We start from the raw sequence: 17,127 nt of genomic DNA, 5'->3' as shown, positions 1-17,127 counted from the left end.
TATTTTATGACTAACGTTATATCCCGTCACGTTCTGAATCTAAAGATATCAATAAAACATAAACTGATAGTACTTCTAAAATGTCAAAGGATAATGTCCGTGAACATCTCATGTGTCAAAAAATATTTTACCGTTCTCCGACTACTCTGGACTTACACTTGACAGTGACAAAGAAAACTATTTTTCCTCTATTTCTTTTCTATGAATTAATCATTTAGCAATTGCAACTTCGAATTCAAATGTAGTCCTTATCGTTAAAAACTACCCATGTTATTTTTTTGTAATGGTACTTACTTGACTGAAAAGTTAACCGACATCAAACGTACATATACCTCCATAACTTTATGGCAATCTAATATTGAAAGTTTTGCTAACACACTTTTGTTTATTTTATTATCATGTATACAAATTTCATTCCTACAAAATATCTCATTTTGACAGACGTAGTGATAGGCGCATGCATATGCATCAGTTTTGAACAGGCTTTTCTAAAGTAATGGTAACAGTTATGTTCATTTTTAGAATGAATTTGAACAGAAATGATTTATAAGATTAACCACTGAATACTCATTTCTTTTAAAATGCAATAAACATGGGAAATTGTATCATGATTGAAGTCCACTCTGTTGCATCCCAAAACGGCTGCAGATATCCCTTAACAATTCAAGTTTGAACTCATTTTGGACACTATTTCTGATATGTAAAGTAAAACACTGTGTTTTATCATGACAGTATAAATACAAACAGGCATATTGAAAACATTTGTTTTAGACATATATTCTATGAAATAACTAAATTTAAAAAGTGACGGCAATTTTTATTTTCAAATATCTGGGAAGGAACCATCTGTCTTAAAACTAAATATTGACAAATAAATGAACTTCTTTATGATCAATAGACATATATTTACTTTTAAACTCTAATGGTCCACAATTGTAATATTTTTTTTTTGCGTGCAAGAGTCATAATAAACATGACAACATCAATCAAAATGATACATGTGTCTGATTTGAATTAACTTAAATGAACTTGCAGCAAAACTTCACCCCGAAAATGTGACACGATAAGACAATCCAATATTATTTTTGGAATATGCAAATTGGTAATGGTTGTGTAACAAACGTTTGAAGTCTATTAATAGCTACGTAGAGATACTTTGCGTTGTTTAATTGAAATAAAAACTCGAGAGTGACATGTAATTATCATTCAAAACGATGAGAGATTGTCAAATTACTTCACAAATTGAAATGTTAGTGAGATATAGCAAAAACTATTCTAAAAAGTATTGACACGAGGTGAAAAAGTTATGCTGTAAATCGTAGAATTTTTATAAGGAGTGGCGCTGTATCTCTCGTATTTATCTCAGTGTCCCAGAAAGATATAGCTCTGCAGCTAGCTATGAACCATATACATTATTGCAGATAAAATTACCGAAAATAGGCCAGCAATTTAACAAATATTTCAATCATCAACGAAATGTACATATAGGTCAGATGCACCAGCAGTTGTATGCATCTATATGATATCCGTCATTTGTGGAGCAAATCTCTTAGGAGAGGGCGTTCTAAGTTTTAAGATATTGGGCCAAATCCTTTGTTGTAACATGTGGACAAAATGTGTTCAAACCAAATCATCATTTGTAGAAGCTTGAATTATGCGAATGTAGGGTAAATAACTAATTATTTACTTGAAACTGGACCTCCTAAAATAAACTTTTTAAAATCCAAAACTTTTGAATAACTCATCTAGAAAGAACAGGTCAGATAATGTTATTGTAAACACTTAAGGAAAGCTTAAATGTTTAGAGAATAAGAAGGAAAAGACAGCTAAAGGCATATTTTGAATAAAGTAACCAAAGAGTTATGCCAGTTAAATTGACATTCAATATCTTCCATATTTGTTTAATTAAGGACTTTTTAACAATCATGATCATGTTTTCATAAAGCAAATTTCTTTCTCAAACAATACAATTTATTAAACTAAAACTTCTTAGTAAAGAAATTGCCATTTATTTTATATTTTTGCTGGTTTAAAAAAGTGATGGTTATTACTGATAAATAGGACAATGTTTTATTTTTTCACATGATCATACGCATACAAAGATTTCAAATTAAAATTAAGAAATATCTGCTAGGTCTGGGAGTTTTTTAAATTCTTTTCTCTATACATATACATGTACATGTAGTTGAAATGATAAATATTATGTATTAATCTGTACTTTAATTTTTTTTTCTAATCATACACATGTAGTTGAAATAATAAATAGCATGTATTAATATGGACTTGGCTTGTATGAATATTACTCTTGACACTTTGACAATCATCATATTTTGCTATGTCTGTTTCTTATAACACTGACAATTAATATCTTTTTGTGCCTCTTCCTTTACATATGCTTTAATCACATTGACAGAAGAAAAGAAAACATGAAATATCAATACATGACACATAAACAAAAGCAAACAAATATTTAACTGTTTATATTTCTTCAAATATAATTAAACTGGTTTTATTTCAAAAATGTCTTCATTCCGCCATCACAAATCAGCTGAAATATAAGAAAGTTTCCAAATTGTAAACTTCAATGATCATTTAAAGGAGAAAAAGGAAACATGTCTAGATTAATTTCATTATGACTTAATATGTATATATTGCTAAGCAATAATCGTTTGTCAACTATATTTGACATATTTTGTTATCATGCATAATTACTGTGTCAAGTTTAAGTTCGGTTTATTCAATTTATGTCAAAACATAATTTCCGAAAATAATGTAGTACTGCCTATTCCACTAACTCGCTACACACATTGAAATATGTGAATCTGCAACCAGGGATCAAAATTCATATTTTCCAAATAAATATATATCATGTCAAGTTTTGAATTGAAAGATATCAATAAACATGAACGGACATTACTTCTAAAATGTCAAAGGATACTGTCCGTGGCCATCTCATGTGTCACACAGTAATGGTCGTTTTCCGACTACTCTGGACTGATGAATGGTGAATTAAGATAACAAACAGTGATCAATCTCAAAACTCCTACAAGCAATACAAAATAGATAGTTGGGCAAACACGGACCCCTGGACACACCAGAGGTGGGATCAGGTGCCTAGGAGGAGTAAGCATCCCCTGTCGACCGGTCACACCCGCCGTGGGCCCTGTATCCTGTTCAGGTAAACAGAGTTATCCGCAGTCAAAATCAGTGTGTCAAGAACGGTTTAACAATCGGTATGAAACACGTCAGACAGCATTTGACCCAATGATAAGTTGTATTGACGAACTAGATCGTTATAACGACCATAGAATTTGCGAAATGCTGACTTCAATCGAGACTGTTCAAACCCCTCTACCATCAACTTGTTTGTCAGTAGCTTACCTCGATTTCAAAACTGACTATACGCAGAACAAGCTCTAGCATATCGAATCAGTTGAGATAAATAAACACCACATGCAGGTGATAATGGAATATTGCTACATAAATATGGGAAGTTGACGATGGAGAAGCTGAAATCATCCCGTTTGTCATACAGTTGAGTTGTCAGTTTGCCGTTAATGTCTACTTTCAATAAAATATCTAAGTATGAAGCAGAAGTGGACGACTCTGTGGTGTCCTTTATTTCGAGCTCACAGGGATATATCAAATCGACATATGAATGAAAATTATTATTGTTAATAAACAAAACGTCGTCGATATATGGAAATGTCAAATTGAAGGCCACAGCTACAGATTTTTTCTTCTCGTGTAGACGTTTTTGAATAAATTCTGCTTCATATGAATATAGAAATAGGTCAACTAACAAAGGAGCACAATTCGTGCCCATGAGAATTCCAACAGACTGTTGGAAGACCTGATCACCAAAGACCACGAAGATATTGTCAATGAGGAACTCTAGCATATTTTTTATTTCTACTTCAGAGTACTTGTGCGTGGAATCAGAGTGGTGTTTAACAAAGTACGATTTTGAATGACTGATCACTAGATATGAACATTTCCGTTTTCCATTTTTGTTGAAGAAGCAACTGTCTATGATGTCAAAAAGTCTAGTCTTTAATTTATCGTGAGGAATGGTCGTGTATAGTGTTGAAAAGTCATAGGTTTTAATGTTAATGATTTGGGAAAAATTCAGCGATTTCAAGTTTACTAAAAGTTCTTTAGAATGTTTTAGAATCCACATTTGATTAACACCACTTCTGGCATATGTAGTCACACAGTAAGTTTGAAGTTTTTCCTTCACAGCTATTAATATTTTCGTGAGGAGCAAGGGTAGGGGCTTGGTAGAGTACTTACTGGATCCAGCAATGTATCTTTGTTTGTAAGGGTTTTTATGTAGTTTAGGAATCCAGTATAGGTACGGTAACTCATATTCATTCGACACATTGACTGGGATATTAAATGTGTCTAAAACTAAAGCATGATTTTAAAGAACTTCATCTTTTGAAAGGGCAGTTGGAGTATAAGTACGATTACCAAACGTGGAATTAATGTCAAGTTCGTTGAAAATACAGTTGTAATAATGAGCTTTACAAACAAAGACAATGTTGTTACAAGCTTTGTCAGCTGGAACCAAAACATATTCCTCATGTAACCTATCTAATTCTTTTATCACTTCTGGTTTACTAAACACAGAAGGATAGATGGTACGTGCTTTTGTTTTCATATGTCTAATGCGGGATTTTAATATTCCTCTTATGCTTTTAACCCATTCTGACAATGTATCATGTTCTTCTTTTTCATATTTAGCCCATCGTCTGGCATAATCTTAGACAGAATTCATAATAGAGATGAAGTTCTGTCGCCAATTAAAAGATCGGGGTTCTCTGTATTTAGGACCTTTTAGAATAAGTGATTTGAGGTCCTCATTTTCAACTATATCAACATCACCAGTAGTCCAGCTGGACTATAGTTGAAAGAAGATGAAGAACAAGAACACGTTGGTGGATTACGTATAAGATGGTCTATATCTAGGCACTGCAAAGTTTGTTTATAATTAAAAAGTTTGGATGTAATAGTAGAAGTATAGCTGTAGGAAATACAGGATGTAGACTTGAACTTGAAATAAGTTGGAATACACGACTGAACCCTTTTATGACGAAGAATGTTGCTTATATTGACAGCATATATTCCTTTGTTTGTAAATTGGAGCTTAAGGACTGGCGGCATGATTTGAAAATGTACATTTGACAGTGACAAATAATACTCGTTCCCCACTATTTCTTTTCTACGAATCAATCATTTAGCAATTGTATATACATATGTAGCCCTTATTGTTAAAAATCACCAATGATATTTTTCTGAGACGATAATTAGTTTACTGAAATGTTAACCATCTAGCTTACCTCCATAACTTGATGCCGATATGGCAATCCAAGATTGACAGGTTTCGATGACGTAGTGAACATTGAACTCGGACGGATTTGACGACTGATACAAACAACCTCCACTTAGGTTTAGAAGAATGATGACAATATATTCGCCTATTACGAACAGACATTGGGATTTACCATTAAAATGAAGAATTCTAAATCGTATTCAGTTTATAATACTAGGTGTTTGGTGGCGATTTCGTTCTATATTGATATTAAACTTTTTGCTTACACACTTTTGTTTATTTTATCAATATGTTATTCCAACGAAATATCTCATTTTGACAGATGTTGTAATATGCGTATGCATCAGTTTTGATTAGGTTTTTCTGAAGCACTGGTAACAGATGTGTTCATTTTTTACAATGACTTTGAACAAAAATAATTCAATAAATACTCATTTCTTTTAATTTTATTATAATTGAAAAGCACTTATTTGCAACCCAAATTAGCTGTATAATTATATTCCTTGACAATTCAAGTTTCAACTAGTTTTTGGACACTATTTCTGATATACAAAGTAAAACACAGTGTTTTATGTCAGCATAAATAAACACAGACACATTAAAAACATTTATTAAATTTCATTTATTCTATGAAATAACTAAATTTAAAAAGTGACGGAAATCTTTATTTCATTGTATCTGAGAGGGACCTGTATGCCTTAGAATCAAATACTGACAAATAAATAAACTTCTTTATGGTCAGTAGACATATGTTTACTTTTATACTCCGATGGTCCAGACTTTGTAATATTTTTTTATTAATGACGTGCGCGCGTTGAAATAAACACAACATAAATCAATATGATACATATCTCTGATTTACATTAACTAAAATGAACTTGTAGCATAGATATCCCTTAAGCGAGACACCATAAGACGATCCAATATGCAAATCGTCAAAGATTGCGTAGCAGACGTTTGAGGTCTATTTATAGACACATGGAGATACTTTACATTGTTTCAATCACATAAAAACTCGAGAGTGACATGTAATTATCATTCATTCAATGGAATGGAATACGACACCTGAACCAAAATTGTCAAATTACTTCAAATATTGAAATATTAGTGAGATCTAGCAGAAACTATTCTAAAGCGTTTTGACACAAGGTGAAAAACGAAGATTTTATAAGGAGTGGAGCCGTAGCTTCCGGGGTTTTTTTTTTTCCTCATTGTCCCAGAAAGTCACAGCTCTGCAGCTAACTATGAACCATATACATTGTTGCAGATAAAATTACCAAGAGATAGCTCCAAAGTCATCAAGGAAATAAAATTACCAAGAGATAGCTCCACAATCATCAAGGAAATAAAATTACCAAGAGATAGCTGCACAACTATCAAGGAAATAAAATTACCAAGAGATAGCTCCACAATCATCAAGGAAATATATACGTAGGTCAGGTGTACCATTAAAATCATTAACCGTTCTGTGCATCTATAGGATATCCATGCGTGGATCAAATCTTTTAGGGGGGGTGTTCTAAGTTTTATGAACTCGTGCACAATCCCTTTGATGTAGCATCTGGACAATAAAAAGTGTTCAAACCAAACCAGCATTTGTGGAAGCTTGAATTGTGTACATGTAGAGTAAATACAACTACTTCAAGTTGAACCTTTTAAAATATAATTTTTTAAAATCCAATATTTTGAATTACTCGCCTAGAAAGCACAGGTCAGATGTAGCATATCTGAATTATGAATGGTTAATACATATATGTATCCTAAGACTTCTAGATTATATCAACTTATCACTCTAGAAAAATTTAACCAGTTGCCCATAGACATCATCAACATTCAAAGAAAACTTTCGACGTCGAGTGAAAACTCCCTTAATCCTAACGACCGTCTTTTTTTATATCACAGGGTCACATCTCGCTGACTTGAGATTATGAACTTTATCTGGATTAGCTAAATTTCTAATCTCTTCACCCTTGCATAACGTAGTGCGTCTTACCTATTATATTCCACGCCACGAGTTGGGTGTAATGTTTTTAGCTCACCTGAACCGAAGGTTCAAGTGAGCTATTCTGATCACATTTTGTCCGGCGTCCGTCTGTCTGTCCGTCCGTCCGTCTGTATGTCCGTCTGTCCGTAAACTTTTCACATTTTCGACTTCTTCTCCAGAACCACTGGGCCAATTTCAACCTAACTTGGCCAAAAGCATCCTTGGGTGAAGGGTTTTCAAGTTTGTTCAAATGAAGGGCCATGTCCCTTTCAAAGGGGAGATAATCACCAAAATGCAAAAATAGGGTGGGGTCATTTAAAAATCTTCTTCTCAAGAACCACTGGACCAGAAGAGCTGAAATTTACCTGAAAGCTTCCTGACATATTGCAGATTCAAGTTTGTTCAAATCATGGCCCCCGGTGGTAGGATGGGGCCACAAGGGGGGATCAAAGTTTTACATACAAATATATAGGGAAAAACTTTAAAAATCTTCTTCTCAAGAACCACTGAGCCAGAAAAGCTGAGATTTATATGAACGCTTCCTTATATAATGCAGATTCCAAATTGTTAAAATCATTGCCCCCGGGGGTCGGATGGGGCCACAATAGGGGATCAAAGTTTTACATACAAATATATAGGAAAAATCTTTAAAAATCTTCTTCTCAAAAACCACTAAGCCAGAAAAGCTGATTTTTACATGAAAACTTTCTGACATCGTGAAGATTCAAGTTTGTTCAAATCATGGGCGCCTGGGGTTGGATGGGGCCACAATAGGGGATCAAAGTTTTACATACAAATATATAAGAAAAATCTTTAAAAATCTTCTTCTCAAGAACCACTGAGCCAGAAAAGCTGAGATTTACATGAAAGCTTCCTGGCATAATGTAGATTCAAGTTTGTTCAAATCATGGCCCCCGGGGGTCGGATGGGGCCACAATAGGGGATCAAAGTTTTACATACAAATATATAGGGAAAATCTTTAAAAATCTTCTTCTCAAGAACCACTGAGCCAGAAAAGCTGAGATTTACATGAAAGCTTTCTGGCATAATGTAGATTCAAGTTTGTTCAAATCATGGCCCCCGGGGGTCGGATGGGGCCACAATAGGGGATCAAAGTTTTACATACAAATATATAGGGAAAATCTTTAAAAATCTTCTTCTCAAGAACCATTGAGCCAGAAAAGCTGAGATTTATATGAAAGCTTCCTTATATAATGCAGATTCTAAATCGTTAAAATCATGGCCCCCGGGGGTCGGATGGGGCCACAATAGGGGATCAAAGTTTTACATACAAATATATAGGGAGAATCTTTAAAAATCTTCTTCTCAAGAACCACTGAGCCAGAAAAACTGAGATTTATATGAAAGCTTCCTTATATAATGCAGATTTTAAATTGTTAAAATCATGGCCCCCGGGGATCGGATGGGGCCACAATAGGGGGTCAAAGTTTTGGTGGTTTTTTTTCTTGTTTTTTTTTTTTTTTTTTTTTTTTTGTTGTTGATATAATGCAGATTCAAGTTTGTTAAAATCATGGACCCCGGGGATTGGATGGGGCCTCAAGGGGGGGGCATCAAAGTTTTACATACAAATTCATAGGAAAAATCTTTTAAAATCTTCTTCTCAAGAACCACTGAGCCAGAAAAGCTGAGGTTTATATGAAAGCTTCCTGATATAGTGAAGATTATAAATTGTTAAGATCATGGCCCCCAGGGGTCGGATGGGGCCACAATAGCGGGTCAAAGTTTTACATACAAATACATGTATATAGGAAAAATCTCTTAAAATCTTCTTCCCAGAACCACTAAGCCAGAAAAGCTGATATTTATATGAAAGCTTTCTGATATAGTGCAGATTCAGGTTTGTTAAAATCATGTCCCCCTGGAGTAGGATGGGGCCACAATAGAGGATCAAAGTTTTACATACAAATATATAGGGAAAATCTTTAAAAATCTTCTTCTCAAGAACCATTGGGCCAAAGAAGTTCACGTTTACATGAAAGCTTTCTGACATAGTGTAGATTCAAGTTTGCAAAAACCATGGCCTCCAGGGGTAGGTTTGGGGCCATAATATGGACAACGGTTTTACATGCAAATAGATATGGAAAATCTTCTTATATGGACCAAGGTGACTCAGGTGAGCGATGTGGCCCATGGGCCTCTTGTTTTACTCGTCTGCCAGTCAGTCCGTCAGTCTTGTTCTTGTAAGCGCAACTCCTCTTACATTAAGTCAACAGAATTCCATGAAACTTTCTAGTTAGTAAGGAACTACAATGTACACATAGATATGTATGTTCGCAGGATATTTTAATTCTGTTTTTCTTTTCTTGAGTGCAATGCACTTTTTGAACTTTAAAATTTGTCCTCGGTCAGATTTTTTTTTATCAGTACAACTACATGTACATGAAACCGCTGAACAGAATTAAAGGTCACATAAAACAATATCATGAACAAATTGAGTTATGTATGGGAATTCATTAATCAAGGTTTATTTAACATGAATTCATTTTTTATTCATTTTTTTTTTCAATTCAAAATAACATCAGTACAGCTGATCAAATGTGCTCGATCACGAAAATGATCTTCGGTGATTGCGGCTTATCTCCCTTTGCTATGACGTCAGAAAGACTCACTTTGATGTAAACAAAGCACTTTCTATAACTTAGTATTTATTGCATATCTTTGAAAAATACCACAGTGTGCTTCATTTAATTGTAGTTTTAGGTCGCAGAAGGAAGTGGTCATGTACCTCTTCCAGGAGATCCCAAAATCAAAACAAAAATATGTTTACAAAATCTCCGATGCGAGGGATTTGTTTCCACGAACACTTCAAGGTTATGTGCAAAATATTTCACAGATGACCATTTTCCTGAAGATCCGTCAGTAGCCAAACAATGTGGGTACAAAAAGATCAATGTAAAATCCCGCTGTACCAATTTATGAATATTTTAGATTTTCCAAAGCTACGTATAAAGTCCACTGCTCTCCGTGGCTTGAAGCGAAAAACACTAAAAGTATGTATTACAAATGATTATTGTAATTACAACATACCCATCTATGAATGTGAACTTTGAATAAATGTACACAAAATTATATTTTATTTGATCTGCAAGTACATTACAAATTCCATTAGTCAATGATATTCACAGTTTCATGAAAGGTGAAAATAACGAACAGTGGTCAATCTCATAACTCCTATAAGCAATACAAAATAGATAGTTGGGCAAACACGGTCCCCTGGACACACCAGAGGTGGGATCAGGTGCCTAGGAGGAGTAAGCATCCCCTGTCGAACGGTCACACCCGACGTGAGACCTATATCATGATATTTATTAATACGTGTAAGACAGCTACACGCACGTCCCAAAAGTATGTACCATTTATTTTCTTATTATTAATTACAAAATTTAGTTAAATCGAGATTGTAAATAAACCTTTCATTCTGAAATCAAAAAAGAAAATCACTTTAACAGGCTGTCTAGATGTGTATTCAATCTGATCAAAATCAGCGTCTCGAGGAGCTGATTTTAATCAGATTGATGTACATTCTAATTCGATTTTTATTCTGGGAGTTATGTCGCTTTCACCTGTGCCAAAATTAAATATACCCACTGAACCGCTCAACATATTTTCATGTAACTTTGTATTTGATATAGAAATACTGAATATAGAAAGTTGGCTAAAATATTTTATTTGGAGTTACATGTATTTGCGTGAAACCGGTTTTAAACCATATATATTTTTACTAGTAATTAAAATATTTCTGCTTTGATATTTTCTTTTCTAAACAAATATTGCGTATGACTTGAGTAGTGCCCTCCAGTTACATGCATATTGATAGTACGGTATAACACAAATGCAAAAGAACTTGTTATATTGTATGTATAGCGTTGTCGTTCATTATGTGTTGCATTGTCATTCATTATAGGGTATGTGGGCTTGTTCGTTTTCCTTTCATTAGAAATAAGTAGGCCTAATGCGTAACGAAATTCATTTGATCATGTCTAAAGCCCAACTTTAAAGCTTGATATCTAATGAAAATGCACCGGGCTTTTGATTTTGAACATACAATGTAATTTATTGTCCAGATATTATAGTGAACAAAATGGTCACTGAGAACGCCCTATCCTTTTTAAATAACATTGACACAGTATAATGTTCATGACGGTGAATACGGATCTAGAAATGCCTATCTTATAAAACTTAATAAACGAGGAAGGATGAAACGCGCAGTGAAAACTCTTGAAAGTGTTATATCAAAACGCATGAGTGCGTTGTAACATAATCTAAATAGTGTTGTATCGAAACGCATAAGTGCTTTGTAATAACAATACTAGCACTTTTTGTAAATGATAGAGTTATTTAGTAACATTGTCGTAGGATTTTGCTATTGATAATGTCAGAGATTGACAATTTGATACACATCGTGTACACATATCAAAGGTGAATATAACGAACAGTAATCAATCTCATAAATCCTATAAAGAATACAAAATGAGGAAAAGTGCAAAGATGGACCCCTGGACACACCAGATGTGGGATCAAGTGTCTAGCTAGGAGTAAGCATCCCCTGTCGACCGGTCACGTCCGCCATCAGACAAATATGTTGATCATGTAAACGGCGTAATCCATCGACAAAATCAGTATGTGAAGAACGGTCTAACGATTGCTACAAAACATGTCAGACAGCATTCGACCCAGTATTTGCTAATTAGATGATTAGCTGAATACATTGCAATATTATACAATTATTGCTGTTTTTGAGTTCAATAAGATGATTTAGACACCTGAGGAGTACAATATTCACCGAGCCCAAAGGGCTCAAAAACAGCAATAATTGTTTTATTATATGATTAAAAACCCTTTCAAGATTGTTCTTTGCTTTAATTGTAAGTTTCAACGACCTATTTCTGGTCCTATGTGGAAAAAATAATTGCTTATGTTCACCTGGAAGGTCACGTGCAGGTAAACATAACGTAGTATGATTTCTACATTGTTGGATCTCAGCCAGTTAGAGAGCTAGGAATTATTCAATCATACAATAACATACATTTATTGCATGATAGTGGGGAAGATATGAAGATTTATTCACCCAAGAAAAATCATATTTCCCGAGGGTAAATAAATCTTAATATCTCCCGAACATTCATGCAATAAATTGTTTATTATACCGAAACAAAGCAAGACTCAAACGTGCATTTGAAATTGGAGTCCGCTCATCTATACATTGTATGTCACAAACGAAACTGCGTACACAAAACATAATTTCATGGTATGTCTGTGTTTTTGATAATTTGGATTACATTTATTATCTTGTAAATGTGGATTTAAAATGCACAAGGGAGTATATAATAAATTTATCATTACTACAGTAACTTGATCGGAAGAGTTGGATCACGTCTCGTTGACAGGTGCGGATCATCAGATCAAACTCGATCGCTTCGCGTCTCCTGTGATCTGATGATCCGCGTCTGTCTACTCGACGTGATCCAACTCTTCGGATCAAGTTACTGTAGTAATGATATATATGTATCAGAGACCCGCATATTTTGTACCTTACGAACTATGAAAGTAGAATGACTCGGACTTATTGTGACGTTACAATACACTTCGTCTACCTTGTCGTTAAAGACCCAATTTTAAGTTAACGCGGCTGCCCAGGGGGTAAATATAATAGGGAGATATGATGTTTGAGAGGGAGACATGAAATTTTGTCATCCCTGGTATGTAACCGTCTAGACCAATCAGATTACGCGTTGCATAGAATTCTCATACTGAGGTATAATAATATTTGAAATTTTTATTTTCTCACACAAACTTCTTAAAAGCTTGTTAGATCTACTACAGAATGAAACTTATTAAATTTAATCTAAATGAAGACGTCACCAAGACCGGTGAAGGGCTTCAAATTTAGGCCTTTCCTCGGCGCTTATGGCCATTGAGCAGTGAGGGTTCTTTAGCATGCCACACCTACTGTGACACGGGACATCCGGTTTTTTTAGATCATCCCCGAGGACCCGTGACATTCACACCTGATGCCGAGCGTTTGGCGATGGAACTATCACTTCCTATTTTAACGACTTAGTCTATCGCGTCCGGGATTCGAAACCCGGCCTTCCGCATGCGGGACGAACGTTTTAACCTCTCCGCCACCGCAGCGGTCCCTCTCCTAATGATATACCAAATTCACATGCATATTAATGAAAAGTGAAGATAACGAACAGTGATCAATCTCATAATTCCTATAAGCAATACAAAATAGAGAGTTGGGCAAACACGGACCTCTGGACACACCAGAGGTGGGATCAGGTGCCTAGGAGGAGTAACATCCTCTGTCGACCGATCACACCCGCCGTGAGCCCTATATCCTGGACAGGTAAACGGAGTCATCCGCAGCCAAAATCAGTGTGCTAAGAACGGCCTAACAATCGGTATGAAACACGTCAGACAGCATTTGACCCAATGATAGGTTGTATTGACAAACTAGATCGTTATAACGACCATAGAATTTGCGAAATGCTGACTTCAATCGAGACTGTTCAAACCCACGTACCATCAACTTGTTTGTCAGTAGCTTGCCTCGTTTGAAAAGCAGAACAAGCTTAAGCGTATCGAATCAGTTAAGAGATATAATAGTACGAATTCTGAATTAACAAATAGTGCAATACAAAAGAAAAAGATAACACGTACATTGGTAGCTAATTGAATCTGCAAATTACATCAATAAATTTGTGAGTAGCAACAAAAATACAAACATAATTCATATTTGTCTTTGAAGGCAATGCAACACCACCACATAACAACATTTATGTTTATCAGCTTCTATTACCCAAACTCTGCTCACCGTAGCTCGTTTTTGCTGTCATAAAAAATCTGAACAAAGAATGATTGAGATTGAAAATTTGTCATTTATTACAATACCAAATGACGAAAGAAATCTTCAACATAAGATTTTGGGGGAAATCAGATAATACATTCTACATCAAAGTACCTGCAAAGCTAAATTACTCAAAGTCTGATTTCCCCCAAAGAAGACAAAATAACTTAAATAATGCTACGCTATAAGATGACAAATAAAAATTCATCAAAACAAACCCAGAGCAAAGTATCAATATTGAGCAAGCCAAACATTGACAAAATTAATTCTAGCTTCAGTGTAATTTTTACAAGCGAAAAAGAAATTTATGATATTCATCGTTTTTTCCTCATAAAAAGGACTATTTATAATATTAAGCATAAGTAGATCAAAGTTCAGTAAACGGTTGTGTCTCAGCTTCGTATAAATAATGTTGATATGACGTTTTCCAAATGGAAATATGGTGGTGGATTTGTGACTTTCATTTGTGACTTTTGCAGAAAGAAATCAATTCAGATGGCTTAACTAGCCTTTACATTTAATAGATTGAAATATTTTACGGCATCTGGTACGAATGAGTTTGGGTTTCGGTTTTTTTTTTTTTTTTTTTTGTTTTTTTTTATTTATTTTTTTTTTTATTTTTTAGTTGTTTCTTTTTCTTTTTTGAATAATCATAATCTGCATATTGGAACGAAAACCTGATCTTCATTTCGTTTGTTATACCTAGAAATTCAGAATTACATCCCGTTAGTAATTTGGAATGCTTGTTTTTATGGATTTTGATCATAGTAATCATTTGTTTTAAATACAACGTCTATTTTTCAAAATTTACCAACCTGTTTCAGAATAAAGATTATCTCTTCATGCACAAATAGGAATAATTGATAGCAATTTTAGCTGCAGATTATTGTACTTTTAAAAGTTTAGCATTATCATGAACAGAGCAGCCCGGACAAGTGAAGCATATTGAAGTGTAGGTCTAATAAATGCCGTGTACAATTTTACCAATTCTGAACTGAAGCTTTTTTTAAACGACCCCCTTTCAAAAAAAAAAAAAAAAACATCAACCAATGTTTACAATGCAATCAATGTATTCAAACCACCTGAGGTTGTGTGAAAATAACAAGCCCAAATGACGATGGACTGGAACACATTCTAACCTTGGAAAAATAATCAAGGTGAAATAGAGTTGTTTTTCTTAGTGAAATAAACAAGGTTTGTCTAATATGGATTGAATATTTGATTAAAATACTCCAGTTCGAGATAATAGCTATTCAGTGTAGAAACTACATTTAGTGGAAATCTGAATGCCTAATTGGGACAGTGGACGTACAATCAGTTACGAAGATGATAAAATGTATTAAAAGGGGTTTCTGTTTAAGGTAAGGTTTGCGACATTTTAACTACCCAAATCTACATCATTACTACATGTACATGTATAAATCGTCAAACATCAGTGTTAATGTGGTTTGGATAAAAATCGGTATAATAAGACATTTTTATCTTTGTAAATACTTGTTATTAGCAAATGTTCTGTACAATAAGAAATTAATATTGATAAAAATTAGTACTTGAGTTTCTAGATCGTTAGAGATCCTATAATCCTTTTGGGTAATTAGTTGCACCGATCAAAATGGGTGTGATAAGTGAAAATGCAGACGGTTTTACAATTTTCAGTCACTTGAAGCCATTACGGACTTCAGTCTATGGATTGGGGCAAGACGCTGAACTTAGAACTGACATTTATAATGCTGTACATTCTATGTAATAGCTTGTTGCAATGTTCAAACATTCTGCTTAGTCGTATAGTTCCAGGGCCAAGCTAAAAGTTGACCAAAAAAGAATAATTTTTCCGAATTCATTTCTGCATATTTTGGGAAATATACTATTATACTGTATAAAATGATTACCTACCGTGCTTTGTTTGATTAAAAAGAACTGTTTCAATTTTGCCCAAAAATGATAATATAGTTTTACTTATTAGTCAAGTATTGTAGTATCACATCTTCTCTTGATTTATTAACAATTTTATAAACAAGAGATATGAATTAAACTGACGATCGATGAAGGTTAAATCTGAATTTTTGAAATGATATTAGATAATATTACCTTAGACACAAAAACACATACGATAAATCAATACCTATGGATGTCTACCTTAAATCAATCAAGATGTGTGGGTTTTTTTTAAATCCAATATCAAGGGGACAACAATGCAATATTTACATATGTATATATAATATTCCCGACGGCTGTTTCGTCATAGCTCAGAAAATTTCACTTTATTTAGATACCCACTTCCGCCCCTACCCCGGGTTGAACTCACGACCAGCGCAACCAAATCTCCTAGCAGCATGTAGCCAGCGCGCTAGACCGCTCGACCATCTAGGCGTCAAAAAACCTTGCTTTCGATGACGGTGGAATTTTCACCACGCTGTCACACGCTACACAGTTTAAGATCATACAAGATACACATTGCATTTGAAATATTTTATATAAAGCACCGACATAGCAATTAACTCTTAAATAAACATAACTGCCCTAAGTGAAGACAGAAAATTTCACTTTATTTGGATACCCACTTCCGCCCCTACCTGGGGTTGAACTCACGACCTGCGGAGCCAAATCTCCTAGCGGCATGTACATGTAACCAGCGCGTTAATCCCTTCTCAATGACTGTGTAGCGTGTGACAGCGTGGTGAGAATCCCATCGTCATCGAAAGCAAGTTTTTTTTTTTTAGACTTGCCTAGATAGTCGAGCGGTCAAGCGCGCTGGTTACATGCTGCTAGGAGATAGTGTTTCGCCGGTCGTGAGTTCAACCCCGGGTAGGGACGGAAGTGGGAATGCAAATAAAATGAGGTAAAATTTCCTGTGCTTTATATATAATACACATGTATCTAGATCCATTGAAATTCTGGAAAACTAGGAAAATGTAACACGAATACAGAACACGG

The 17,127-nt window shown here is 34.6% G+C and overlaps 1 protein-coding gene across 1 annotated transcript in view; it reads left to right on the top strand.

The window, feature by feature from the left end:
• The first annotated feature begins 14,545 nt into the window (after window positions 1-14,545).
• The window catches only part of LOC125664192 (uncharacterized), a 73,095-nt gene continuing 70,513 nt past the window's right edge, over window positions 14,546-17,127 (top strand). Inside the window, exon 1 of the mRNA XM_056142309.1 lies at window positions 14,546-15,554. Coding sequence (XP_055998284.1) covers window positions 15,520-15,554 — 35 coding nt within the window. The 5' untranslated portion in view covers window positions 14,546-15,519. The remainder of the gene's footprint in view (window positions 15,555-17,127) is intronic.

Source organism: Ostrea edulis, chromosome 1 (genome assembly GCF_947568905.1).
Source record: "Ostrea edulis chromosome 1, xbOstEdul1.1, whole genome shotgun sequence".
Lineage (NCBI taxonomy): Eukaryota > Metazoa > Mollusca > Bivalvia > Ostreida > Ostreidae > Ostrea > Ostrea edulis.
The sequence above is the reverse complement of the archived record's forward strand: the minus strand, read 5'-3'. Positions and strand labels throughout refer to the sequence as shown.